The following is a 27,526-nucleotide window of genomic DNA, read 5'->3' on the forward strand; positions in this document are numbered from 1 at the left end:
TTCCTATCTGTTTGTTGGTCTCTGTTATCCCTTTGAAATGCTGTAGTTGGTAGTTGTGTTTCTGTCCAGGCCATGTGGTTAGACAGGAAAGTGTTTTTTTCCAACACAGTGATGAGTCACCTCACAAGAATAATAATTTGCCTTTAAAAGAAGTAGGTTTATAAAACTCTGGGTTTGTGAATAAGACTCACCCTTTATTCACTGTAGGAGTCAATGGTAGGACTGAATACTTGGCTACTGAGTACACCAGTGTGTATATACTTGTCTTCTGCCATTGGCGTCCTATATCCCCTGTTTTACAAGTCCTACATAGTTGTTCTAGGGCATGAAAAAAACATAGGCAGAGAATTTGGAGGAGAGTGTTATTTCAGTTATGGTATCCCAGGGAAAAAATAGAGCAAGACTAATCTCTCCTTTTAACTCTTCTTGATTTTCAGAATGGAAAAGCTTATGCAGAAGACCTCCCTGTGGATTTTCTTCATGGTTTTGCTATGGATCTTGGTTCTACATATACACAAGTTTTCTCCTTTCTTTCGTATGTGCAATGTAGTTTTAATATTTTATCCCAACTTGCTTTGGTCTTGCATTTTTTAATTTTTTTTCTTATCTTTCATGGGAGATTATGTTTGGCTAGTGATGTTGCTGACTGCTGCCCATTCTGGAAAAGTATTCAGCTGGAAGAGTCTAATTCCCCAGGTGTTGATTGCCACCATGACAACAGCCAGGCCGATCAGATTTACGCCCAGGCCGGCTTTCACCTACAAAAGCAAAATGAATCAGAGCACAACCAATGACAACTTGATTAAAACCAGTTAACAGGGAAAAAAGAAGGCAATAGGATGTATGTATACTGACTTACATATGGTGTGATAAATTATGTACACTGATTTCTAGGGCAAAAAAACACACAATGAGTATTATGTATTGGAGTGTACATTGTGGGAACATTCAGGAGTGATAGTCAAAGGCTCTTACAGCTCATTGGAAAACTGCTCAGTTTGTCACTTGAACTTCTCAATCAGATAATCAGAATGGGGAGTTATACCACACACAGCAGGGCAATAACTGCATGACTTACTATGGAGCTATGTGATAAATCTAATTTCTCATCCTCTCCTGTGCTTGTCTTAAGAGGTCAGTGCAAAGAATTGTGTACTCCTGTTCTTTGATACCTCTTCAGACAATTACATTCCTAAAAAACTAAGAATAGAAATGTACATTTCCTCCAGCAGATGTGTGGATGTTCTTAACCTGACAGCTCATTTTTATAACAGCAGTGCAGATCAATATGAGTTTATATTAGCACTAATATCATCATTATTATTATTGGCTGCTGGATGTGAGGACAAGGTTTTGAGGTGACATGAAGCATGGGAGGATATACCCAATCTTAAAACTCACCATATCCTTAATCTGGCAGTGCCCATAACTGAAGACAATGGCATTTGGAGGATTACCCACTGGCAGCATCACCGCAAACGAGATACACATGGTGACAGGAATCAGGGTGTATAAAGGGTTGATAAGCAGGGTTTCTGACTGGAAGGAGAAAGGCAGAGGGGTGTTTCACTTCACAAATAAAAGCTGCTGCTTACAATTAGGATGAAAGGACCCTCTCTGCTCTATGTAAAGATTCTGTGAATCTCCTCTCCCTGATTTCTAAACTTAAGTGTGGAAGTCTTTTGTGGTATTTTTTTAGAGTAGAGCAGTGCTGTAATTTGGAGCTGGTCATGCTCCAGGGATTTCTTTTGAGGCATTTCACACTGAGGGAGGGTGGAGATTGCTACTATTAGACTGCCTTTGCGGTTTCTCCCACTTGTTCTCCATGTCATTGTTTGTGTCTTCTGGAGCTTAACATTGACTGCCATTTCAGTCTCCATCCAAGAAAAGTCACAACAGCTTGACATGAAGAACAAAATTCTTTCAGTTGCTGAGGGTACCGAGACCATTATGTAAAGTCCTCCTGAATGGTGGTTAAGAAAACTAGTTTGTGGTCCAAGCTTGCATGGTGAGAAGGCAGAGATGCTGGAATATTCTTTACAGTGGTCTGGAGAATTATTCTTGCACTGCAGCATTCAGTGGTGGTGAAATTTCGCATTTTGTTTACATTGCTATGGCCTTGTTTTATGTCAGAGAGCAAGGGAAGGGTATTCACAAGGCTAACTTCATTTTGGAAAGGGAAGTGTGTCCAGGATACTTTTACATCAAAAAAGAGAGACTGCCTTAAGATGGAAGTTCAGACTACTGAAGGTAGATTACTGCTCTAAATTTCTCATCAGGAGAGCCTTTTTATGCATGGAGCAGAAGTAGATCTGAACTCATAATCCATACAAATGTAATTACTTATTTTCATCTGACCATATCTTCCTTTTACCTCAGAGCTGCTCACATAATGTACTTTGGGACAGTCCCGTAAAGTTGTTATAATAGAGAAACACAATTAATGACCTGCATTCTTGGTATGAAAAGCTTCACATTACATAAAATAAAAAAGACAGTTTTCTGTAACTGCTATTCCCATACAGAATTCAATTTGTATTTCTTTCCTCTGCCTTTGTCACCAGTCTTCTCATTTTTTTCTGTCCCTTACAAACATCTCTGCTTTCTGTATTGAATGATAGTACACTTACCAGATCACCCCCTTGAACATATTTAAATCTGATATAAAATTCAATCATACAGTCTTTTCTTACAAGTAGTGAGTGGATGACTACTAACTAAGGAGCCATACATTTAAAATAACATTGATGAGAGTATCTCAAGCTTTATGTGGACATCACCTGTCTTGTTGATTGCAATGTCACCTTTTCTTGTACGAAGACTATGAATCCCTCGGTGCAGGAGCTATGTTTTCATTTTCCCTGAAGAGATATTGGATAAATTTCTTGATGCTAAAATGGGCTTTTGGCTGCCCGAGTTTATTATTTTTCCCTGAGCTCAAGACTGCGGGATGGCAGTTTGGGAACTAAGACCAGGTTTCATGTGAACAGAGTGGCAATACCCTGATGTCCTGAAACATTCCCATGAGCCTGTCAGCAAACAAGAAGCTAAAAATGTTGTTGTTTTTACTCACCATGCTGCATAAAATAGGCAGAAAGATAGTTATGGTTGCTGGATTACTAACAAACTCCGTTACCAGGGACACCAAAACGCAGGCCAGCAGAGTTACAGCCCAGTAGGGAAGGCTGCTCAGGGACAGCATTTGGCGTCCAATCCACATAGAGAGACCAGAGGTCTGGGGAAAGGATGGAAGGGCAAGAATTACTTAATGTGTTTGTGAAACAGATTCTTCTCTTTGGGGCAGTTTACATTAGAGAATCCCACCAGCAAAACCCCAAAGTTTAGGTCAATGCTTTCTGCTTTTCCTTTTGTTCAGTAAATTGGATTTCATTTCACTGCGGTGCCTAATAGATAGTTGTCCTTAGTAACAAAGAAATACATCTGGCAGTTAATAACATTAAAAAGGCATCAAAGATGACCTTTCCTCTTTCTTCAGCATGAGAACTGCAGTATAGCAATTTGGTGATGAAGGATTGCACAGTCTGGGTAGAATTCATTTTGAGATTAAAATAAAAAAAATTTAGTTGTCTACATGTAGAAGTCTATAGCAGAGAGAGGTGTGTATTCATGAATTATACTAAGTGTAGATACAGTCAGTAAAGCCTAGCATATGGTTTGGCCAGTCAGCGCTAGGAGCTTGACTCAGTTGCCTAAAGAGGAGCATCCAGTGGCAGCTGGGATGTTCCCCCTCTGCTAGTTGAGAAAGTGTGAGGTCTCCCTCAGATCCTGTGCCATGCCTGCTAGCCTTGCAGGAATATCTAGGTATTCTAAAGTGTCTGAAATGGCAGATGCTTACACAATTGTCCTGAGCCCTAAACATCCTTTTGTTAGTTAGTTGTCCATTGAGTGCAGGGAGTTGGGACTAGGTTATGTATACATTTGAAAGTATCCACATTGTAAATCCAAATTCGGGAGCATACAAAGGGATGAAAGTCCAGATTTATAATTTTTGTCTGAAGGAGGGTAAAAAGCTAAATCAGTACCTTGCATCCAGCTGCTAATGCATAACCTCCTCCAACCAACACTACGATCTCCCATGGCATGGTCTTCTGGAAGTCCTTCCAGGTAATGATGGGATCCAATGTGTTCATGTCTGTTGACTTTTCACCATCTCCTATATCAAAAGAAAGTACATGTGTGACCAGTATCACATTGGCCTTTTTGCAAAGATCTTCACATTTTTCACACTAGTAGGAATAATGTAATATCCATAGTAATTTTGAGAACTGTCTGTGAGAGCGGTGAAGAAGAGGTGTGTGACCTATTTCTCTGTTTAGCTCAGCCTCAGAAAATGCAGCATATTAATTCCAAATGTCCTGACTTTACCTTGGCTGCTCTGTTGATGTGAATAATTATAAATGCCTGTGTTTCATTCTATGGCTTTTTGAGGAATGGTGTGCTCTGTTGTGTATACACATGTGCAAATTACATGTAGACTGCAAAGATGGAGTTAAAATGTGATTATTTTCTCAAAGAAGGGCATTTTCTCTTTCCAGTAGACCATGAGGCTTGAAAAAGTGGATTTATGCCCCTAGGTTTTATCTGAGGACAATATTTTTTATGGATGCCTAAGTATTTTCTTGAAGTAGGAGTTAGAGAGTATAATTTTTCCTAAATGCTGCATAATATATGTCAGTATAAAAAAATAAGCATATCTATACAAATTTGCAATCTCTACGTAAGAGTCTATGCAGGCAATTCTATTTTCATACAGGACTGCTGAAAGCCTGGCACAGCAAACTTACCAATACCACTGAGTGCTACCCAAATGTGAGTGTGAAATACCAATTATTATTAATATCAAGAAGATTGTGCGAGAAGCATTGTGCAAAATTGGAACTTTGTCTGATATTTACTGACCACTTTTATGTTTACTTTAGGACATTATAAATTATTTCTGCTGTGTAAGCAGTGACCAAATTATTTACTAGAGCTTATCTTCAGCTGCTTTTGTAAACATCTGCATTACAGTTCTCAATATGGAACTCCATCTGAACCTTTCCTAAAACTCAGTCTTAAATTTTGATAACTCTGTTAGCACAGAAGAGATGCTGGTCTCAGATACAAGACCTGTTTGTCATCTGCTGGATGTCACTATATGAATAAAAGCAACAGAAGAGTGGACTTGATGCGGGAAGGGCTGGTATCAGAGGGGAAGGTGAACCCTGACCTTCCACAATAAAAATCTCTTCCTGAATATTTTACAGAGAACAGGAAAATGTCATTAAAGTCACTGGAAAATGGGCCAGATCTCTTTCTTGCTGCATCCTACTCACCCTTCCCCCTTTTTCCAAAATATGGCTTTTTTGCTGGAATCAGGAAAAGGAGAAACCCAAGAAATACAGAGACAGTGGCATCAGTCCGGTAACCTTTCCTAGGAAAGAAACAGTGGGATTATCATAAAACCTCACTAAAAGAAACATTTCCAAACAAGGTACATGGCTCCAAGGAAATTGTTGCAGATGAAGTTGTATTTCCTCATCTGAAATCTCACTGACAGCCCACTAGAAAAATATGTCTGCATGTCAAGGATACAAATTGGATTTCCTCCCCCCCCCCCCCCCCCATTTTTTTAAACTGAGTCCTGTGGCTAACTTCAATCACTGCTCAACAATTTTTAACATTCCATTAAAAATAAGAAATGCCTTTCAGTTTACAAATTATTAACTTGGAGGTACAGAAAAATAGTGTGTTTATTAGAAGCAAGAAACAGTAAACATGCTGGGGAAACATCAAACCCAAGTGATCCTTTAGAAGTGAACTGTAGATTGATTGTACATTAAATGTTTAAAATTAATTCTGAAAAACTGTTTTGAGGAGTACCAAACTCTAGAGATCCTCAGGAAATCCCAGTATTAGGAATTGTTTTCTTGTCAAAATTGGTATGTTAAAATAATTTTATGCAGTAGAAATGTTAAGAAAATATAAGTTTAAATAACTTGTTCTTAAATATGCAGTGTGTTATAGTTACTTTTATTTGTTTTGGTGTTATTTAAAATAAAAAATATTTGCTTCAGTCACAATTTTGTGTAATATTTAATGGAAACGGACATTTTCTTGATAAAAATTATCTTCAGAAAAATACACTTTTTGTAAAAAAATATTTTTTCAAAATATATATATATTTAAAATTATTTTCAATTATAGTTCCAGTCTATTCTGGTGACAGCCTCTCTATGAATGCACTAAAATGATGTAACTTCAAAATATGACCCTCCTATTTTTTTTACATTTTAAATACATTTATTTTGTTTTCTCTACTTAATTCACTCTGCTTATTGAAAGGGAATACAATTTTCCACCATGTGAACACGTGTAGTTTAAAAAGAAAAAAATCCTATTTTTAAAATAAAGTCCTAATTTTTCACCACCTTGTTAAAAGTGGCTGATGGTGTATTAAAGCCAAAAATTATTGCAGAAAGTCAGAAGAAGCAAGGCCATATTCTGGTGCAAGTTGTTTAGGGAATTTTACTTACCTCTCAAAAAAAGATGACCATCCTGGTACAAAGCCAGGCTCACGAGTAAACCAAAGCAAGGTCATCAGAATGAAGAAAAATCCAGTCACCATCTCAGGATAGCTAGAAATAAAAGAAAAAATAAAAAAAAAAAAACAAAAACAAACAATCAAACAAACAAAAAGCTAGGAATATAATCCAAGGTTTGTCTGAAAACTCGAGAGCAAGTTCCAGAAGTACAAAAGCAGAAATTTGTTCCAAAAGAAGGATAAAAGCCATACAGAAAATAGAAAGGAAGATTAGTTTGAATTAAAGAATTTTACATTTGGCTGCCGGCTGAGAGCCGTCTAAGCCCAGTAAAAAATTGGCTAAAATTATCCCTCCATATTTGCAGTTCAATCATTCATGTGCAAGTCCTGAATGAAACTTACTATAAATTCTTGGTCTGTATTTGCATTATTATCTGATTAAATGCATTAACAAGGTAAAGCTCATGTTATTATTCTACTGTAAACACTTTCTACTGCATTTTCTAAAAGTGTAGAAAGCCTAAGAGCAAATGACAATGTAAATTAGCACAAATGTTTTAAACACATGGAATAAATATAAGGTGATTTGAGGATACTGAGTTTTCATTTAGGATTGCTTTAAATTAAGCATGTTGTCATATTTAGGCACAGTCTGAACAATAGTCTGGATTCAGAGTTGATCGTATTCAGCCTGTTGATCTGTCAATATTTCAGTTGAACAACACAAACGCGTTTTGGGAAGAACAAGTTTTATGAGGTATCATCCCTTTTGAAAAATTAAAATCTTGCAAAATAATCCTTCCAAGGGACGTATTTTGCCACCATGAATAAAGATTATGGGCAACTGAGAAGGGCAGACAGCTTCTGGCATGGGAGATTGCTGCAAAGCCTTTGCTAACAGTGAACGTCTATCCACCAAAACAAGTGTGTGCTTGAATGGGGGAGGGGGTCCTTTAATAATTTAGTTCAAAGGCAGAGACAAACCTTGACTCAGATGACCTTTGCACCCTGGTATAAACCTGAATCTTTCCATTTATTTCCTTTTGCTTCACAAATAAAAAAAAGTCTGATTTTAGTTCATTTTTGCATTTAGTTCTACTCCTATCCCGGAAAGAAGGGGAAAGAGCTGACAGTTTAAGAACCAAAGGCAACATGGAGGGCAAGATGAGAGGGTGGTCCTGCCTAAACAGGCACATTCCTGAGGAAGGCAGGTATGTTTTACCTAACATTTCCCAGTTTCTTATATTCTTCTTGAATTCTTCTCTCTGACATTTCTTCCCGTTTGGTCTTCTTCTTCTTGCTCACAGAACAGGTCTCTTTAAAACTGAGTAGGTAGCACAGTAAAATTAGGCACAGGCATAAAGTGGGGAAAAAAAAAAAAAGTCATGAAAAATAATAGCCATGAGACAAACTGAAAATTCCAGTTGCCTGGGGGCTGTTGGGAGAAGATGTGACTGGGGCAAGGCCTGATGGCAATGGAAATTACTGCATGTGACCTTTGCACAGTCTAGTTGCCAGATGTGCTGAGAATCAATCCTAGACGTAGTAGGAAGGTCTCCAGGGTGCTCTGGCTAATCACTGAGCCATCTCGAGCTTTGACTGGGCTCCCTTTCTGTAGGCTTCCTCAAACAACTGCTGGTGGCCACATTCTTCTGGTGTCAGAAACCTCCAAAGGCTATGGCTAATTTCTGTCACCGCATGGAAAAACTGTGACAGAGGCCAGCTGTCAACAGATTTTCTTAATGGAGGAACGGCATGCTCCCCAGTTGGATCAGGGCTATCCAAAACATGTGGGACCCAGTCTGGCTTTTGAGCCCAAGTTTGACTTTAAATATTCAGGATTTACAATAAGTAATGGGGGAAAGCTGTGCTGAGGATCCCAATTCCCAATAGCTTTTACAACCTGTCTGCTTCTACTAATAGTAGCTGTTTCTAAACCAGGCACAATCTGTGTAGCACCAAATTGCCTCTGTCAGAGGCCAAGGCAACAAGCCTACTGTTCTGTCTGGGTCAAAAACGCCTGTACTCTTGACACACAAGCACAGTTCATAGCTGAGCGTATTTAAACCTGTTATACATTTGTATGAAAACTAGGTGAAGCCCTTACTTTATTCAGATTGCCTTCATAATATAACAAAACCTGGGCATTCCTAATTAAAATTGAGATACTAGCAAACTCGCTTTTAAATTTTCTTCTTTCTAGTAGCGTTACTTTGCTGTGCTTTGAGCCACAGATCTCTGCCTCTCAGCTTCAGCTGTACGCTCTGTCACACGAAGGTGGGTGGGGTGGGCTGAGAAACCTCTGCAGCTAAGCCAGAGGTTTATAAGCTAATATAAGTTAATATTCTAAGCTAAAATAGGCTGCAGCAGCAGGGAATGAAGTACCATGGGAGCACCATGGCCTGCTTTTATAGTTCCTGCTATTTTAATATCTAATTTGGTATCCTACTACAGCTCCATGCCAAACCATGGAGTACAGTCTCACTCTGTGTATCTGGTTAAGGCCAGATTCTCAAAGGAATTTGCAGAGCTCAGGGTGCAGGCAGGCCCTGTCTGGTAAACAGAAAGTCTTAAACAGGCTTTTCATTTCAGTCATAAATGGATACTTATGTGACACTTGGTTTTAGTGCACTTAGCACCACCCTGCACCTATAAGTATTTAAATTTCCTTGCAGACTTCGCTGTTGGAGTCCAGCAAAACCCACCAGCAGTAATGCAGTTGCTGGAAAAGAGCTATGTGGTTTATAATGGCCAGTTCTACAGTAATGATTCTACACTTAGCTCTGCTTTGCTGGCAAAAATAATTTGGTGGGTCCGTTATCCTTCCCCTTTGACCAAGTTTAGAGCCTAAAAAGCAAGTCTGACATGTTCCAGCTGGGCCAGATAAGAACAGACTGAGGACACTGGGCTTCCTAGAAAAGAACAAGAACATTATGGGAATTCAGTAAACATTTATCCACAGGCATTAGGCAGCTGTTTCAACATGTAAGTATTTACAGGCTTAGGAGGATGTAAAGACAGAGTATTGTAGCCAAGCTCCTAACATAATATATTCTTTAATGAACTGCAGCAAACAGGAGTTAGAGATTAAGGAGGCTTGGAATCAACCAGTACTTCTCAAAAAGTCAATAATGCTTCAGTCTCTGGTATTATTTAGAACAACATTAATCAGCATGAGGTCTTGGATGCAATGAAGAGTTTCAATTATATTTATTTTTTTTAAAAAAGAAAATAAGGTAATTGAAGGTCATGTTAGGGCCTGTTTCAAGATTTTTTTTAGAAAAACCCAACCTTTTAATTTGGAACCAGAAGGCTCAGGAGACTGACTTGGAGAACTCTACATTATTTCTTCAAATCTAATCAAGGTCAGCACCAAGCAGAATTCATTATCAATTTATTCATTGTCTCAGGTGAAATAAATTAGTGATGTCAGTTCATCTTACTTTTAAGAGTAAACTAAATCAAATTAAGACCACTTTAATTCTGAGTATATGTGTCTGCACCACAATTTAATGCAGATTAACTAATCTACTCTAAATGCACACATTTAGTCAATTTTCGTTAACTTTGCTGAGTGCCTCTGCAAAAAGAGTACGTGGTACAAATGAACTGGGAGACTGAGAGTTGTTCCTATTTTGGGGCTAAGAGACTTACTGGTATCAAAAGATATTAATCTCTTAGGCTGTGAGACCTTCCCACTTTAAAGAGAAATATGTATGGAGTCTATTTACCTTTAATTTTAACTGGCCTTATGTTAATTTCATTGAGCTGGGGAAGATCTGAAAAGTAACTTGTTCACTTGCAGTTATTTTTCTATTAAACTTTTAAGCTGTGCTTTTCCAAAAGGACTTCTAGTAAGATTTTTGGTCCACATTGGAATTCTCATGAGAGTACAAAAAAAATCAGTTGAATGCATAGTAAATATTTCCATCAGCAATACCTAGGTACTTCACTCTCAAGCAGCAATACAGTACACTCCTGTCTATGCAGCACAGCTAAACAATCAGATTTCCTCTGTAACTGTTCTGGAAAGAAGAAGGAAGTTGTGCCTTAGTTTTCGTTACTTGCCACTGGAAACATCTTTATGAGACATGTTCTAGAGTAGCCACAGATGCCCTGCTTTTGTAACCCATGCATCTTGAACAACCTCCACTCACTTGCAACCCAAGAACAGCCAATGCATCCAGAACCAAGTCAGGACCAACATGATGAGGGAGATGGGGAAGCTGAATAAAAACCAGGTTCCAAAATTCACCACTTCAGCATTTGGGTAGTGGCTGTAAAGGTAAAAAAGGGTGCACCAGAAGTTAGAACAGTAACTCCAATATGCACAGATGCACACACACACACACATATATATATGTGTGTATATATTTGTCATGACATGATAGAAAAATTGCATCAGGAAGTATTTGCAACAGCTGCATTACATGCACATAGTGAAACCAATTGCCAAAGAATATCAATCATTGACCATGCCTGACCAAGAGATGAGCCATGTAAGACTTCACACCTTTAAGACCAAATGGTCTGGATTACCTAGCCAGCTTCAAAAACCTTTAGAGTTACCAGGAGTGAAATTCTGGCCCTACCTGTGGTTTCTTTAAAGCTCTTTTTAGCGTTAGCAGACTTAAGAATTATTTCACCCAGAGTCTCTTTGTATGTCTTACTGTCGACCACGTGAATAATGACTATAGTCTGCTGGGCTCTGACAAAGATGTCTGATATGTGCTTTTGATACAACTATCATAACAGCAAGATCTTTGGAAATTCTGTAAAATCCAAATCCTTGGATTAAGGATGGCTTCCAAAATCAGTTTTCTTTGCTACCACCATTTCAAAGAAAGAAATGAAGGATACCGTGGCGGCAGTAGATGATCAGAATCAGGTCTGAGCTTGGACACATAGCTGTGCATGAGGATTACCACCAGGCTTCTGACAAAGGTAACATTCATGTTTTTGAAAGCCCTGGGCATATATGATAAAGGGAATGCTTAGCTGACCACAGAGCTGTTTCCCATCTCCTCTGAAGCAAAGATGTAAGGCCATATTTCTAGGTCTATTTATTTTTTGCACTACATGTAGAGCAGCCCAAGTACCGCTAGTGATGCCTCTTGGTTCACCATAAGGACTTGCTTTCTAAGAATCCATAGAACAACTTGAAGCTGATCTTATGACATTTCTTCTCTTATGAGTATTTGTCTTCTTTGCTGTATCTTCATGACTTTAGTGTTTGCTTTTCCAGAGTGCCTGCTGTCTTCATGATAATCAGTGTGTAAAATCAAAAGAAGTTGGTGAAGAAACTCAAATGTTACCACATGCTGAGGAATTTTTATTTTGCATGGGAGAAAGATATTGATATGTATTAACTTATGCTCCCCCTTTCAACCATTAACCATTAGTAACAACATAAGAGTAGAGTAGGAAACAAAATTGCCTTCAGAGACACTGTCTTACAAGGGTTCCTTGAGGTAGTAAATAACCCATGGGGAGCACCACAGAGATTGTAATGACCCAGCCACCATTCTCACACAACTCCAGTAGTATCACTTACTTGTTGAAGTGCTCTAAGAATATGAGGCTGGTGGAGGTCCCTATGATGGTTGTCAGTCCTCCAATGGTTGCCGCGTAGGAGATACTTAGTGAGAGGCATTTACAGACCATGTGGTCATGTCTGGTCTGATACCGGTACTTAGTGCTCAGGCCCAGTTCTGAGGGCTTAGGAGGCAGGACCAGTATCTGAGCCTGTAAGGGAATACATCCACCAAAGAAAGCAGGTGATCAGAACAGAAGCCCAACTTGCCCTAATGCTATGGTGATACTGGTCCCTCAGAAACAACAGGTTTGCATAAGAGGGGGCAGATTTTTCTTCACAGGGATTAACTGGGATCAGAACTAGAAACCTGTCCAGGGGCCTGAAATTGCCTTGTCTGTGGCAGAAATGTAGGACAAACAGTAATCAGACTTCTGGCTATGGTTTGAGCCAGCTCCGGTTCTCACTGGAATCTCAGTAGGATACCAAAAGCCTTAGTGGGCTGCACGGGCAGGATGCCAGCACTGCATCAGTAGGAATCCATAATCCTTGAGGTTTATGAGCAGCTACCAGACAAATGCTTGGTAAATGCTTGGTGGACTTTTTATGCTTACAGTGGCTCAGACCCTCTAATAAGGAATGGAGTGCTAGGGGTCTCAGAAGTAGCACACAAAAAAAAAAAAAAAAAAAAAAAAAAGGAAAAGCTGGGCAACAGGCAAGTGAGAGAAAAAGCAACAGGAAAATACTGTTCCAAAAGAAACTTTCTTAGCAGTGATAGGAAAGTCTCTATGTTGGTAAATCAAGTTCCCGTACTGGAAAAAGAGTACAGTACTTCAAGGCACTTCACATGCAACCCAAGACTATAATTTAGGATCAGGAAAATGCAGCAAGTGGTTCAGATAGATTAGTTAAATTTATTAATTTGGATTTGGGTTTATTTACTAAATTCAGTCATGCTATATGTTCATCATCATTGTGAGGGTACCCTAGCTAAAATCCCTGTAGGTTAACAATGAAGTGAGTATATTAGTTATAAAATAACCACTGAATGTGTATGGGAAATGGGTATATAAAGGAAATCAAGTACCAGGAGCAGCCCACTGGCCTCTTTTGAAAACATGCACTCAGATTCTTTTGAACTGTGAAAAAAAATTGTGTCGATTTTAGCCTAACCTTTCCCAGATTATTATTTTATGCCATAAAGATACTATATAATTGTAGTTCAAACAGCAATCACTTCTTGGATACCTTCAGGCAAGGCAGAAATACCAGTGCAGGTGATGTTCATGTCTGTCTTTTCCCTCACCCCCTGGGTCTAACATCTCCTTACCTGAGGTAGGTGCTGCCCATTGCTCTTAGAATTCATCGTTCCAATTGAGTTGGCTATCATGTGCACACCATTCATACTCTGTAGAGAGGTAAATGCCTTTGGATTAGCCTTTCTTATGTTCCTTGGGGCACTTAGATTAGAATTTATGATACTTTGTAAAGGTCATGGGTAGTGGGATTTTGGGGGGCAGGGGAAACCCCAAACCCCACTAAAATTTCAGCTGTAAACTTTATACTGGAAAAAATAATAACCAACAGCCACCAACCTGATTTTACTTCAAAGTAATCTTAAAAGTCAGATTATAGTAAGTTTAGGTCTTCTCCGTCTGCCAGGTATGAGAATCTAACGGGTCCCTTGCTAGAGGCTATGGCTTTGTGGTATGTGTAGGTTGTTCTAGCAACTAAACTGCAGAAGCTGGCAATACTTGGACTATAAAAGGTCATATCTGAATTTTCTAGAAACCATATGGAATCATTAGTTTACTGACTGGATCTCAGGATCTCCAGCAATACGTACAACAAACACTACAGAGCTAATGTTCCCCAATTTGATTTGTGCAAGCAGTCTGATAGATTAAATACAAAACAGGATGTGCTGCGATATTTACTTTCTGCCAACAATCACTACTTGTTTGAAATAAAGGAAACAGTATTTTGTTGCAGAGCTGTGTGGACTCTGTTGATGGTTCCTGCATTAGAAGACAGTGTAGCTCAGGAGATAGTACCTATGACAATACCTTTGAGTGCATCAAGGAGCTGAAGTCAGTAGTAGTAGCACTAAAAACAAAGAAAGGAAAATATACTTTAAAAATGCCTGTTCACCCAGCTACCTCAATAGGCACACATCATGGGTAGGAGAGGCAAGATCTGCAGGATAACTAGTGCCTACTGAAGTGGTGAAGAATACTATTTATCAGTGTCTTATGTGGTGTCTTGGCCAGATACATGAGTCATCATTACGTTCCACAGCCCTGTCTCTAGCTATGTAGCAATGGGGTTCCATCTCCATGCCAGAAAAAATATGTATTCTAGGTAGTATATACCCCATCCTAGGAATGCACTCAATTCACAGTGCAGTGAATCACCAGGCAATCCAGTACTACTACTGTGTTGTTCTACTCAAGTTCTCTGATCAACTTCTCCAAACTGCTCTTTCTGAGCACCCACCTGTACTACATTAAAGCCTTCACTAAAATCTGTCCTATGTGGCATGTGGGCCATACAAAAAATCCACTAAACTTTTACTTTGACACTGAAAACAGATTTAATTTTAGATGTGCTGCGTTTCTTTTCCTACCAATTTTCAAGCTCTTTTTCAAGTAATGTTATTTTACTAATAGTTCTTTTATGAAATATCCCAAACATACTCTTTGATGGGGCTTGAAGGGATTAATGCACAATGCCAAATCGAAAAATTTATTCTATACTGCACAGAAAATATGGCTGGGATAAAAAGAGGTAACAGAGGGAATATTGGAGAACCCATTAGTCTCTAAACTAATGAGAAAACTATTTAGATCTTGTAAATTAACTTTAAGTTGTCAACAGGTTCTGTTTGATTTTATAGTTTTTATTTTAAATCTGTAAAATTTTTACAGATGTTACAAGAACTTGTTTCTCTTTTATTTAGAACACTTGTGAACAATATAGAAGGAGCTCAGGAAGGCACTGTGCAATTTATTCTCACACCTTGTAAGAAGATGCTCAAGATTTATCCCATAACATAGATTTAGGACAATAACATTGTATATTCTTTTGTGTATCCTGAACTGCAGAAAAATTAGTCCTTTCCTTTTTTTTCTCTTTTCACATTACTAGATTTTACCCCAAATAGAGATCTGGTTGAAACTGTTAGTGTTTCAGGCTTCTGAAGAACTTTGTCTACACTAAAAGAAGTATTTTAGGGTTTTTTTGGGGGGAGGAGGGGGTGTCTTTGGTTGGCTCTCCCTCCCTCTGCCCCTCTGCTCTCAACTGTCGCTTGAATCCAGGAAATTTAGACTTTCCTCAGGAATCCTCTGTACATGTCTTCCCTCTGGATATGTCCTGTGGATACTCCATGTTGTGCTTGGATCCTCTCCATTATTGTTCCTTCAGGGGAACAGAAAGCAAAATCTGTGGGCAGCACTCTCTTACACAGCACAAGCACAGACTTCAAAAGATCTTTCAAACCCTGAGAAATATTTTCTTTCTCTCTAAAATGGCCATAGTGTTAAAAACTATATGAATATTAGGAAGCTTTAGTGAGATCCAGACCATTACATTAATCCCATTTCTTATATAAGCCTTTGTCAGTCACATCTGAAACACTCATTTGTAAGCTTCTGCTTGCCCTTCCTGGCTCTATTCCTGGGTTCATCTCATTGCAACCTGTGTAGGGCTCAAATCTCCAGTCGTGATGTACAGAGTTCATTCTTACTCCTCATTGATGAAGATGAGCTCCAGTGAAGGCTGGCCATTCTTTTCGCTGAGACCTGCAACGAAGGAAGAGAAAGCCGCCCTTGGGATATGAACTGAGCTGATCCCCTGGGACTCACCACTGAACCTGGAGAAATTACTGCAAAAAAAAGCTTGTCCAAACCATCTCAGGTACTGTGTGACCCTTATGCAGCATTTTATTGTAACAGAGTGTCCTGATCACGTGCTTCTGGCAATTAAAATAATACCTACGTATAATAGGCAAGATTAGATGACATCATTTTCTGCCTGGAATTTGTGAGTTGAAAGAAAAGGGAGACTCTTTTCTTCCAAAATCCTTTCTTTCTGGGAAAGAATGAACAAAACAAATCTTAAAGCTCTTATCAATTGTTCTAATTTTTTTTTGTGTGTGTGTGTGTGACACCTGCTCTGACTTGGGCAGCCTGGAAGGGCAGAACGGACAAGAGTGGAATTGTCACAGACCGCATTTTTAGGCCTCTTCTACATTTTTTTGACTTTCTTCTCAGAGGTTTCTTTTCAACCCTGTAAAATCCTATGACCTAAGAATCCAACACACAATCTCCAGTTCATACCCTAATCCAACGTAAAGAGTTTCCCAACTCCAATTGTCCCATCACATCTTGGAGCTTTCGAAAGAAATATCAGAGTACAAAAAGAAAGAGTATGGAGCAGCCTTTTTGGCAGTACAAGTCAGATAGCTCTGACCTCAATAGAATGTGAATAATGTGTATCGTATCAATGAGTCTGGTCACTGATAACTAATGAGAAAAGAATGACCAGTATTGACAAATACCTATTGGCTCCTTTTCTTCAACAGTGGTGCTGCCTGCAGTACTGATGACCTCATGCTCCTCCTCAGCATTCACTAGCTCCTGGAGCACTGCCTCCACGATTGGCATCACCATGGCTGTGGTGGATGTGTTGGAAAGCCACATGGAAAGCACCGTTGTGCAACACATAAAGCAAAGAAGCAACCTGGAGTATAACACAGGGAAATATTCTTGAGGTACTTTAACAAATATTAAAGACCTCCTTGCCTAACATTTTCATTAGTCAACTGATAACTACACAGTCTTTTTCTTTTTGCAGGTGCCAAAATATCATGCTGTGCACAAGGTAAAATGCAGCCTTGTGCTGAGAACTGTCATAAGGCAATGTGTCATTGGAAGCCGTTTGCTGCCCTGTGTAGAAATCAGCATGTGACATAAGAAACAGTGATTTTCAGCATATCCAAGATTTAAGCATCCTTTTGTGTTGGCTAAACAGCACACAAAGAAGGAAAAGAGAGAGTGAAATCAGCATCGGTAAAAAAATTGAAAGCAAAGGAACAACAAGCCAAGGAACAGGAGGTGGCAGAAAGGGGATGAGAAAACTTGTAAGCTTTCAAACTCTGAAAGGAAATATGAGGGGGAAAAAGAGTCCCAAACCAAGCTAGCTTTTGCCCGTGGATGGGAAAGTTGGAGTTGTTATTTGCTTTTTCAGGCTGCTGCTGTCAGCCTCAGGCTACCCCAAAGTCAAAGGTTCACTCACATGCCTGGCTTTGCTCCTGCCATCATGACCATGCGCAGGGCAATTCGCTTGTGAAGATTCCACTTTTCTACAGAAGCTGCCACACAAATCACACCCATGAGGAGCAAAGTTGTGTTCTTGAAATATTCAGCAGCCACCTGCATTAAGGGCAAGAGGGAAACAGCCAGTTAAAACAGCAGTAACCCCTCTACACAGAGAGCATGCTGAATGAGAGGAAATATGGTATTATGGAATTTCTCCCCCTAGAGAATGACATGGAGCTGGAGAAAATGAATAATTCATAAGTCAAAATGTTGTCTTTAATCTCTTCCATGCTGTTTTTACAAATAACAAGGCTCTATACCCACTTGTTAGTACGTTTCTCAGCTTTGAACAGATCAAGAGAAATTTTACTTCACTGCCTGCAGTTAATCAATCATACTGAGCTTGGCCCAGGCTGAAACAGCTACAGAAAAACCTCTGCACTGAAGGCAGCTTATTCATGTGCTTCATCATTCTGGAGATGCTATTCTCTACCTTGTTTATAATTCTTATCTTGTTCAACTGTTGGGCAAAATGTGACATAGCTGGAACCTACAGTTTTAGAAAAAAATCCTTTGTGACATGCTCTCTGAATGCAATAAAGGAAGGTTGGGGTATTGCTGTGATGATCCACAAACACCATGCCAGAACTTTTCAAAATGAACATCCATCTCCATTGGATAAAGAAAATAGAACAAAGTTTAAAAAAAAAGAAAAAAAAGAAAAAAAATACTTTTAATTTAATGGGGGTGAGTGTAAATCATCAGCTGGCTCAAGAAAAAATTCAGACACCACACGTGGTCCTCCAAAGCAGCATTCTTGAATGTGGGGCTTGCTAAGATACAACATGATGTTCTGTGATGTGGCTGCAAAAATAACAGATGAAGCAAACCAAAACATTCACATATATGCACACTTAGAGACTCTCTTGTGTGAAAGCAAACAAAATGGGAGAAAATAGTAGTTTCAAAAAGATGCTTGGAGTCTAGCTAAATTTTTCATTTCATTCTGATGAATCTTTCCAAAGTTGTTGCAGGAATATTTTTCCAAAAACATTGTTTCTTCAGTTTAAAACTGTTCCTCTAACCAAATGTAGGTGCCAGCATTTTAAAACAATTAAAATCATTAGAAGCAGTATTTTTTCCATTGTCCTCAGTTATACCGACGTTTCTCCATAGAAGTGCAAGAATGACACTAATGTTGTTTTGTGAAAGCTGCAGCAAGTTAAGTATTTAATTATATTTATTTAAAAAATCCCCATGGTGACCTAAATAGACTTGGTCTCATAGCTGTGTGCCACAGCTTTTAAACATCACTTTTTTTGGCTCTCTTCACTGATTTCTTTCTCATTAGCTTTCTTTATTTTCCTGCTACCTTGTTAAAAAAAGGTCTTGAACTGAATGAAAGGAATCCATCAAGCCAACAGCACAAAGAATCTGTTGTTTCCTTTATTCCTTTCCCAGACTTTTTTGAGAAATAAGTGAATACTAATATCCTTATTACTACACACGCCCACATATACGACACACTGGCTCATGTTCTTGAGCCCCTGTGAGTTATTTGTAGCTTAAACTGCTAGGCAAGAGCCCTGGACTTTTTTTTGCACTGTAGAACAGCAAACTGGAAATACTGAAGCAGCGTCAGAGTTGTTTATTTTAAAATACAGGGGTTTATTTCTGTACTTAAAGCAAATAATACATTCTTCATGGCAGTCTCACTTTCAAGTCTCACTGTCATCTAAATTGATAATACACTGAATTTCTTTCAGGCTGCCCTTAAATTTTCCTTTTTCAATATGCTGCAGTATTTTGTAATGAAAATGTGTAACTGCTTTACCTTTATGTGAGGAAAAAGAAATCCTGAAAATAATTTACTGTGTTGGTGTGGAAATGAATCTGATTATATTACACAGTTTTCACACCACTGGGAGAAATATGACAAGTCATAAAACTATTGGTTTATGCTTGAGTCTATCCATAGATGGGTATGACCAGTGCTAGATTGTGTTAGAAATTCATTAATTGTATGGTTGCTATATATTCTTCTGTGTTCTTATCTCTATTTCTAATCCTTGTAAATCAAATGCGATGCCCCCTTACCCCCCAAAAAGAGAGAAAAAAGCACGGGGGGGAAAGCTGTAGATGAAATAAAATAAATTCTTGGATGTTATAAAAGAAAGTAACATTAAAAAAACCCTCAAGTAAGTAATTCAGAACTAATCATAGAGACTTTTTTGTATGGCTTCTGCTTTGCCTTAGAACTCATGGCTACAAGGCAGCAGTAAGGTTACAGGTTGGGAAAAAGACTAGACAGCATAACAAAATTATCTAGTCCTATACAATAAATAGTAACTGTTTTTAGCATATGTAGCCTCTTGCCTTACACAACATCTATAATAAATATAATTGGAAGGAAGGAAACTCTACAGTTTATCCCATAGCTGCTATTGACATGGTCCTGGAGGAAGGGAAAAGAGGGATCCTTTGATGCAGTAGGTTTTGGGAATTGGTGACACAGTAGCTGACAGGATGGACATCCCTCTTGGCTAATATAGCCTTTCCTATATCTATCTTCAGTAGAAGAAAGAGCTGGTCAGCCCAAGTTACACATTATAAGGTGTACACTTCTTCCTCCCATACCTCTTAGTCTTTGCTAGTCCACTAAGATTAGTTTTATTCGAGTAATTACCTTAGAGTAAGTATATTAAATCATAACAAAGTACACACTGGTCTGACCTCACTGGACTTCATGACTCCAAAAAGTGGGTATAGGAAAGCAGGAACTAAGGCTCCTGCACCAAGAGGTACCGCTTCAGAGACCCAGTATACAGCTGTCACGATCAGCACGTAGGCGCATGAGGCTTCCTGTAGAGAGAAAGCACAGATGTTATGGGTTCCTGTCCCAACACCTGCTGTGGAAGCCTTGTCAGTATGCCCATAGGACTCATCAGACTGTGGGTGCTTGGACTTAAACTCAACAAGGACTGCATGAGGACCTCCTAAGGTGCAGCTGTTCGGGTGTGAAATCTAGGCCAGTTCCAGAAGATGATACTAATGAAAGGTTTCGCACATAAGCTAGGGCAAAGCACTGGAATAAACATAATGATCAGCAAAATAATGGTTCCAAATGCATTTAGGGATTTGTTTGATGACCATAATCCATGTGTTCAGCCGTGAGTCCTCAGAGTGGGCCTGTGGAGCTGGTATTTCTACAGGGCTTTCTTTCCAACATTGGACAAGAACATGAAGCCATAGTTTTCAGGATCAGATGAGAACGTTCACATTTGCCATAAAATGAATAAAGCTATATTGTGGCTTTTTTTGGGGGAATACTCTGAAAATTTGCTTTTTTTTCAAACACTGCGCAAACCTATTTTTTTTTTCAGTTGAATTTATTTTCTCAAGTAATTTCCACAGACCCTGGCAGACGACCACAGACCTGAAGGGCTTACAGGCAATGGGTTAATGGGGTCAATCAAATACATTTGCTGCTGTCCAAGGCTCTGGTAGAGAAAGCCATGACAACTTCATGAGCATTCATGGAGCTCATATGATGAGGAGAGGTGCTATCTGCTGAATATTTTTACAGGAAAACACAGCTAGTCCACGGAAGTCTTCTGGTCCATATTTTAGATAGAAATGTCTTTATTTATGGCATTCAGTGGAGTTCTCCTTTGGCTCAGTTTGTTATGCTTAGAAACCTGAGGCTATTTCCTGCTAATAATTACAGAAATTACACTCAGGTAAATATTTTTCCTTTCCTTTTATCAAATTTGAAGCTGGCTCCTGTAATGGGGCTAACTGGTAGTCCTGTGGAAGCTAGTGGGTCTGCACTGATTTAGAACAGCTATAAATCTACTCATTCTTCATTATTCACTGGGTCTTCTGTATGAACTTAACAAGCTGCATGGATTCACAGGTCACAAAGGCTATTGTTTAGAAAAATCACTGTTCAAAAATGCTATTTGCATGTGTTAAAATATAATTTCATTACTTTTGTTTCCTGACCGGATGACTCCCAAATTAAGCAACTTTCAAGAAGTCACACAAGCAGTTCCCACAGATCCTTGTGCAAATCAATGATCATGTATTACACTTAATTTTTTTTCAAGCAGTTTTGTGAACAAGGTGGTAAAGTCTGAAGTAAGACTATACAGGGATATGGGTTCAATGGAATGAATAGCTTGTATTTAAATTCATGTTTATACTTGTTCTTTTTACAATACCTCTAATGAAGAGCCACAATCAGCTGTTCCTCTTTTTTAGTACAGCTTATAGTGATGACAGGCAGAACACAGCCCAGAGAAAAAAATACGATAGATTGCTATGTGCCATTTCCTTTACCTGCTTAAAAATTGCAGCCAAGGTTACTCAGAAGCTTGAGTTTAAATTAGCTGCCAGACCTTGCCCTGACTCCTGTTTCAGAAAGTGTAACATTAAACAGTTCTGATTCAAGTAAGCAGGGCCACCAAATAACTGAAATAAGGTTATCAGGAAACATAATTTCCTTGAATCAGATAAATTCCAATTACTTTAGAGACTATAAAGAGTGTCTGAAAAACTATTGGGGCAATTTAGCTCTGGATTGTTCCTTTACAGATGGATAAGTCCTCTGAACCACACAGAAATACACACACTAGTTTCTTTTCCTTTAGTACAATAGAAGAGTGGTTTAGGTTTTAAGATTTCCAGTACAGGTTTCACTAGTCTTCTACCATCAGGTCATTCAGCAAAATATTAAAAGATTTTATTTCAGTTGTAGCTTCAGTGCTACCAAGAGAAAATTATAAGAGAGGCTAGAGGAGGTTGGCATAGAATGGATGAGATCAGAGGCGGTTTTTTAACATTCATGGATTGTGAAGCATGCATTTTATAAAATGGAACTACTATTCTGTTTGAAACTCCAAAGACTGGTATTCAGTTTGTAACAATTTCAAGTGATTACTCAGTAAAAAACCAAATAATTTTGACTTAAAAGTGGAAATAATTTAAAAAGTGGTATGACAGGCATTAGAGATTTTTACAAATCTCTACTAGGAAGACAAAACTATTTTAGATGAGAGTCACAGAACCGATGGATGGGCTCATAAACATTAGCCACCTTGCTGCTCAGTCATCTTTAACTACATGTACTTCATGGTTAATATTCCACAGAGAGCAGAGCATAGGGTCATTTTTGTGACTTAGTGACTGACATATTTTTTTAATTTTTAACTCATTAGTTTCTGCTAACAAACTTCTATGTTTGCATGGGCTCTGTATGACATCCAGCACTTGTCTGAGGTGAAAAATGCCTTTTAATGAAAAAACATTGACTTTCATTTTAAAGCAGTGCAGATGTAAGATACAAGAGATATGTTTTGCCAAAATTAGTAAGATTACTTTCATCCTAACTGGATTACAAACTATTTTCTCACTCCACAAATATACTCCTCTTTAATTTCTTTGACCAAAGATTATTATTTCCTATTGTTCCTTGGTCTGTAGAGTAGACTGATAGTGGAAATGCAGTAGGACAAAAGGAAGTTGCATCTCTATCAAAACATAGCTAAAGCTAAGCTGGTCATTGAGTCTTTGTGTTTCCTATAAACAAAGCTGTAATCAGTTTATAAACAAAACTAAAATAAAGCACATTTTGAAATGGTATAAAACTGAGTAGCAAGTACTAGGAAAGCCAAAGTTTGATAATCTGCACTAAAAGCTTAATCAGCTTGTCTAGCAACTTTATTTTCGAAGTGCTTTAAACCAGCTCATTTCCAAGAGAAACCATATTAATCTCTTCTATTTAATTGAACTGAATTTATATATTTAATTAATGGTTACCAGAGCTACTAAGTACTGGACTGAAGTAGCAACTGTATAATTTTAACTGTTTCACTTCTCACTTCTTACTGTACACCTGAAAATTACTGTTAAACCCAACTCAGGACTTGAAGCAGGGAATAAGGAAACATGTGATGGGTGGAGGGACTACTCCCTATCTTCAGTCAGTCCCTTAGATGAAAAGAGAGGAGCTGAAAGGAAGTCCTGGGTAAAAATAAAATTTCCACAATAAGGGTCATGCATAAAACTTTTGTAACTAAAATGTCTGAGGCTCTCAGAGTGAATAAAAAGAAGAATAAACTTTGCGTTGCAGATTTGACCATTTAAGAATGTGCATTGCATATCTTGCAAGCAGGTACATGGTCAAGCTGTGCAAAGTCTAGTCTTTGTGATCTAGTCTCTGGACTACCATCTTTGAGTTTATGCAATCACACCGTAATTCCCTCCTTTCAGCTTGTGTAAGTAAAACCAGAGGTGAACGAAATTAAACCATCCGTTGCTGTTCAGAGCCTGTTCTGTGCTTTAGGGTCCATTCTGCTCATTTGGTTTGTCAGGCTGTCAACATCACTTGATGCTGCAGGTTTCACAGCTTACAGCAACTCTTGCTGACTTTTGAGGAGTCATCTACATGTCCTTGACTGTGTTCAGTGTGGCCACAGGATGAGCAGTCATGGGAGACCCTGCCCACAGCTGACTGGATTCATCTGACATGCTTAATGGTATTAACAGTGGCTTTATGAAAAAAAGGTGGATAAAGATGAAAAAAAGAGACAAAAATGTTCCTATGTCACTGTTAACAATGAGGGAAGTAAGGACAGAATGAAAAAGATTCATAGTTTGTAAAGCATACAAAGTTCTTTTCTGTCTGTGTCATGACCTGAAAGGCACTTATGCATGCCCCAAAGTTTTGTGCAACCCATAGTTCAGGTATAAACTTTGGAAAGGGGAGAAGAATGAAAGCAAATTTGCTCAGGTTTGAAATTTTACCCAACCGTTTCTTGTCATAAAATAATAGAAAAGAAACTGTGGACATTATTCCCATTAGCCATATCTACAAACAGTTCTGAGTCCTTGTGCTCCCTTTGATCAGTCCTGCTGCTACATATTTAATGCTCCTTTGACATTTCCAGAGTTGTGCTGATATCATCAAAGAAGCTGCAAGATGATTCCCTGCAGAAATGCAAATATAAACAACCTGGTAATTCTGATCTTTATAAGAAAGACAGAAAACTAAAATAATTATCTGATAAATTAAAATATAAGTGAGCAGGCAACAAATTTAATCTTCAGGTTTAAGAAGTAATCATAGTCAATGGGTTGTAGCAAAGTAAATACTACACTAAACCACTTGAATAGTGTATTGTCAACTGAGTTTATTTGGTGTAGATGTCTTCTTAATAGTACTGTAAACATTTGTCCAACTCTGGGTCAGATTTACCATCTGTGGTCATTCATGTATATATAAAGTGGATGTAAAACTGCATCTGAAGGTTTTTCATATGACTTTGCAATAAAGCACACTGAGGTGCAGAGTAATAGCACAGAGGAGCTTGTACTGTATGGTAGCAATTCTTGCAGCAATACTGTCAGTGAACTTCTGTTTCAACATCCATATGATGCTGTTACAATTCCCTTGGCTATTAAAGAGTTTCCTTACTGCATCCTGTTCCTCTGAATCCAGTAGGGAGCAAACAAGAGTGACAAATTTTAGTGCAGTGAATCTCATGTTTCTGAGGAGAGGTTCTCAAGGGACATAGAGCATGCTGCAGTTACAGTGCCTTATGGGCATGTCAGAGAGTATCTGTTCCTATGTCGCCCTTCCAGTGACATTGGGAGAGATTAAACCCTTTTTTTAAAACAAGCCTCTGTGAAATGGTGAGCCCTGCTGTTCCCTGAAGAGCATGTTTGTCTGACATTCATTCCCTTGAGAGAGAGAGGAGAGATGGAAAACTACTATGAGAGGACAGCTGAGATACACGTTGAAGTTCAGAGCAGGAAAACTCATTCAAAGTGCAACATACAATTCAGTGGTGTAGGAATATTTCCTTTCTATGAATCCTGTTTTTCTTTCCAAACAAAATCCTACAGTGTTATTTTTGAAAACTGCTATGCAATTTCTAATCCTTTCCATTTCTATTTGATAAAGTTGTAGTATTCATAAATCCGCTGGTACTAGAAGGAAGAATTAATCTTTAGCAGGGGAAAGACAGAATGGAAATTGCTGCACCAGTTGGCCAGATTTATGTCTAGGATTATGGAAGCACCAGCCACAGAATTTTTATATTGCACAGACACTGCAATTTTTTATAAATTAAACATCACCATCTCTATAAGGTAGGAAAACTGTTATTTGATGGTTTACAACAGCAGATATATGCATAGAGAGGAGTTAACCACAGGGCCAAGGGTACTACTCACTAGCTCCAAAACAGTATCGCAGCTGCATTCACTCCCATGCGCTGGTCTGTGTGTTAAGCACAGGCTATTCCCTCCTTTGTACCGTTGTGTATGTCTCTGAGCCATCACTTACGAGCCACTGCCAGAGCTGCGATGTTTCACTAGAGGTACCTACACTTGCTTTAGAGTAGCCAGCGCCATGTATGGTCCTAACTCCAGCCTCACTGGAATTGCTATCCTATAAACCCACACTAAACTGAAAGTCTCTCCATACATACTTCTTAGTAAAACCTAAAGACACAAAAAGAATTCCTTTTAAAGACCTCTCCTCAAAGAAAGTTTTATGGATATGTTTGTTCCATTCCCCTTTTCACACACATATTATTGTAGAAAAAGGAGAAATACAATATTTCTGCTTTAAAGTAGTGCTTTACAAGCTTCACCTGATTCTTCACCTCTGCTTGTGACATGACTCAAGGTAGTTCTGACTCTTACTGTGAAGACTCAGTGGCCTTCCCAATCCTTCATATCTGAGTTCTTGATTTTTCTAAGAGCTATGCTTATTTAGGTCTTGGCGTTCCTTTTTGTGCACATCATGACTACCTACTGCATTCAGAGGGTTTGCTAAAAAGAAAATGAAAATGTACTTACGCTGCTGGGATATAAGAGTGGCAGAGGAAGCAGCAGAAGTGGAATCAAAACAACGAGCAAGAGATTTCTGGATCGGAGAATCTCCTTCATCATTGCCATACTCTTACTTTCTGGTGGCTTTCTTTTCCTTGGGTATCTTCTCCAGTTCCTCAGATATTACAGCTTCCACTCTACGTGTTTATTCACCTGTTTATCGATTTCCCCAAAAGGTCTTTCACTGCCTCATTTTCTATCCCCACCCAGTCACCTAAAATATTTTTCTCAATTTATTTATTCTTCAATCTGTTTTTTTCAACAAGGTTGTTTTCAATTAAAAAGACATTCAGTTTATGTAGGGCTCACCAGCACATCCAAATTATTATAACACCATAACATGCAGAGGTTTGCAAGTTGGAGCATAGTGATCTTTCGACAATTTTTCTTTTTATTTCAGGATAACAGATGTAGCTGTGTTGCATCCTTATCTCCATGTTTTGGAAAGTTTTTTTCTTCCATCATTTAGCAATGTAGTTCCTGTTTTAATAAACCAGGCGAGGTATGCTTCAGGCTGCTGCTTTTCCTCCTGTTTAGTAGTCTGAATGTCTCAAATGCAGGTTTCTTTTCTGTTGAAAAGTTATTAAAATCAACAGTTTATTGTTCAGTGCACAGAAGCAAATTTGCAGGTATTCCTTCTTTAAAAAAAAAACAACAAAACAAACACAAAAAGCACAAACAAAAAACCACCAAAAAACCCAACCGACAGCTCCTCCAGATTTTGTCTTTTTGCTATAGTTTTGGCTTCTACTTTGTAACTACCTTTACCCTACTTTTGCCCTGAGTTTGGAATTCACAGGGCAGCAATTCCAACACAGATTATACTTGGTCTGAAGACAAAAACTTGTTAAAAAGCTTCGTGCAGCTCTAATTGACCAATGGGGACTGTAGTCAGTAGGAGTTGCTCCACCCATGATCCAAAACCCAGTCAGAACATTTGAGAAAATCAGCAGCCTCCTCTTTCTGACATGCACGCAAACATACAAAAAGACCTTTTTTAAGTTGCTGAACAGTTTGTTATTGTTTCAAGGTCCCAGTAGTGATGATAAATAAATAATCATTGTTTTCTAAACAGTATCTTTTGTTTTTCATGTTTCTTCCTTCCTGATCTGTGAATGTCACTTATTCATAAGGCATACACCGATCTCTGTACTGATCCATTTGCCCACAGTAACCGTACGATTCAGACTCAAACTGAGAATTTTTAGGCTTTCCACTCTAGTCTTCTAG

The 27,526-nt window shown here is 38.5% G+C and overlaps 1 protein-coding gene across 1 annotated transcript; it reads right to left on the reverse strand.

Moving 5' to 3' along the window:
- Positions 1-574: 574 nt before the first annotated feature.
- On the reverse strand, positions 575-27,316 carry SLC13A4 (solute carrier family 13 member 4). The gene is made up of 16 exons (XM_005440865.3): positions 26,264-27,316; positions 20,129-20,257; positions 17,373-17,509; positions 16,636-16,817; positions 15,823-15,877; positions 14,144-14,183; positions 13,408-13,485; positions 12,099-12,289; positions 10,702-10,821; positions 7,767-7,868; positions 6,537-6,638; positions 5,337-5,434; positions 4,044-4,174; positions 3,074-3,235; positions 1,402-1,539; positions 575-758 (listed from the first exon to the last, which is right to left on the reverse strand). The coding sequence occupies exons 1-16, from the start codon at positions 26,360-26,362 to the stop codon at positions 621-623; spliced, it is 1,902 nt and encodes a 633-aa protein (XP_005440922.1). The 5' UTR covers positions 26,363-27,316; the 3' UTR covers positions 575-620.
- Positions 27,317-27,526: the final 210 nt, after the last annotated feature.

Source organism: Falco cherrug, chromosome 5, assembly GCF_023634085.1.
Source record: "Falco cherrug isolate bFalChe1 chromosome 5, bFalChe1.pri, whole genome shotgun sequence".
Taxonomy (NCBI): Eukaryota; Metazoa; Chordata; class Aves; order Falconiformes; family Falconidae; genus Falco; species Falco cherrug.

What these genes read in the sequence shown, in the direction of transcription:
- SLC13A4 (XM_005440865.3), bottom strand. Translation starts at nt 26,362, where the DNA reads ATGGCAATGATGAAGGAGATTCTCCGATCCAGAAATCTCTTGCTCGTT. An exon ending in GAGTCATGAAGTCCAGTGAG is followed by an intron (nt 17,510 to 20,128) that starts GTCAGACCAGTG and finishes CCCTTAATGCAG; the next exon opens with GTGGCTGCTGAATATTTCAA. An exon ending in ACTGCCAGATTAAGGATATG is followed by an intron (nt 759 to 1,401) that starts GTGAGTTTTAAG and finishes TTGCTTTTGTAG; the next exon opens with GTGAAAGCCGGCCTGGGCGT.